The sequence below is a fragment of the Acanthisitta chloris genome, unplaced genomic scaffold (genome assembly GCF_000695815.1).
Source record: "Acanthisitta chloris isolate BGI_N310 unplaced genomic scaffold, ASM69581v1 scaffold17837, whole genome shotgun sequence".
In the NCBI taxonomy this organism is placed as follows: domain Eukaryota; kingdom Metazoa; phylum Chordata; class Aves; order Passeriformes; family Acanthisittidae; genus Acanthisitta; species Acanthisitta chloris.
This window is the reverse complement of record NW_008681128.1, coordinates 1-1,112: the sequence shown is the minus strand read 5'-3', so window position 1 is coordinate 1,112 and position 1,112 is coordinate 1. Positions and strand designations below refer to the sequence as shown.

The 1,112-nt window shown below is 61.2% G+C and overlaps 1 protein-coding gene across 1 annotated transcript in view; it reads left to right on the top strand.

The window, feature by feature from the left end:
• COL7A1 (collagen, type VII, alpha 1) overlaps positions 1 to 1,103 on the top strand; it is a gene marked incomplete at its 3' end in the record, with an annotated part of 14,352 nt that extends 13,249 nt beyond the window's left edge. The window contains exons 50-53 of the mRNA XM_009077992.1: positions 43 to 84; positions 715 to 795; positions 932 to 967; positions 1,068 to 1,103. Coding sequence (XP_009076240.1) covers positions 43 to 84; positions 715 to 795; positions 932 to 967; positions 1,068 to 1,103 — 195 coding nt within the window. The remainder of the gene's footprint in view (positions 1 to 42; positions 85 to 714; positions 796 to 931; positions 968 to 1,067) is intronic.
• Positions 1,104 to 1,112: the final 9 nt, after the last annotated feature.

The window sequence follows — 1,112 nt, the reverse complement described above, 5'->3', positions numbered from 1 at the left end:
GACCGTCCGTGTGTGCTCCAACAGCTCGTCTCTGCCCCACAGGTTGACGTGGGGCTTGCAGGAGCAGGGGAAAAGGGTGAGAAGGTAATGAGTGAGTCTCTGGGATGCTGGTGGTTGTATGTCCTGTGCTGTCCTCTGCTGGGCTCTGCCTGGGCACTGGGATCATGGTTCATCAAACCCCCATTGCCCAAAACAGCCCCTGTCACGTGGACTTGATGTGCACCATGGCTGGGGGGCACATGGGATCTGGGGGGCACAAGAGATCTGGAGGGCGCGTGGGCTGACACTCCTGCCCAGTGCTGGGAGAAGGGTGCGAGGGTTGGAGGTGCCTGTAGGGCTGAGGTCCCCAGAGGAGCCACCATGCTCCTGGCTCTCCAGCCCCACAGGGGTCCCACAGCAGCGTCCCACATTCTGGGTGTTCTGCTTTTACAACCCAGCTCAGGCTCAGGGCAGTTTTGCCCATGGGCTGTGCTGTGTGCTGGATGGCATCATGGTCCCCAGCCATGGCTGAGCTGGCTCCTAGCTCAGCAGTGCAGCTCGGTGAATTTCTTCAGCGACCACTCACTGGACCCCTGGGAGCTGCTCACAGCCACCTCTTTTTTCAGCCCATGCCTCTATTTTGAGACCTTTGCTATCATCCCACCCTTAAACCATGCAGCACAAGCAGAAGTGCTCAGCACAGGCCACTCTGACTACTGTGCCCTTCCCTGGCAGGGGGACCCTGGGGACCCTGGCGAGGATGGCGCGAAGGGCACTCGGGGTGATGTTGGTTCCCCTGGCCCACCAGGAGAGAGGGTAGGTGCTGGATCTCTGGTGTGGGAGGTGGTGGGACAGTTCTGCAGGTCCTGGTGTGCAGGGGGTGACTGGCAAGCACCCAGGATCTCCTCCTATCCCCCCATGCCCCACTGCTGAGTATGTCTGTCTCTTGCAGGGTGCGGAGGGTCCCCGCGGCCCCCCTGGCACACGGGTGAGTGCCTCCTTTCCCATGTGGGTTGGAGTGGGGCACTTGTGTCCTGCTCAGTTCCCATTCACAGGGGATGATGCTCACTCCTCTTTCCACCCCACAGGGTGACCCCGGGGACCGAGGCCTGCCAGGAGAGAAGGTGAGGGAA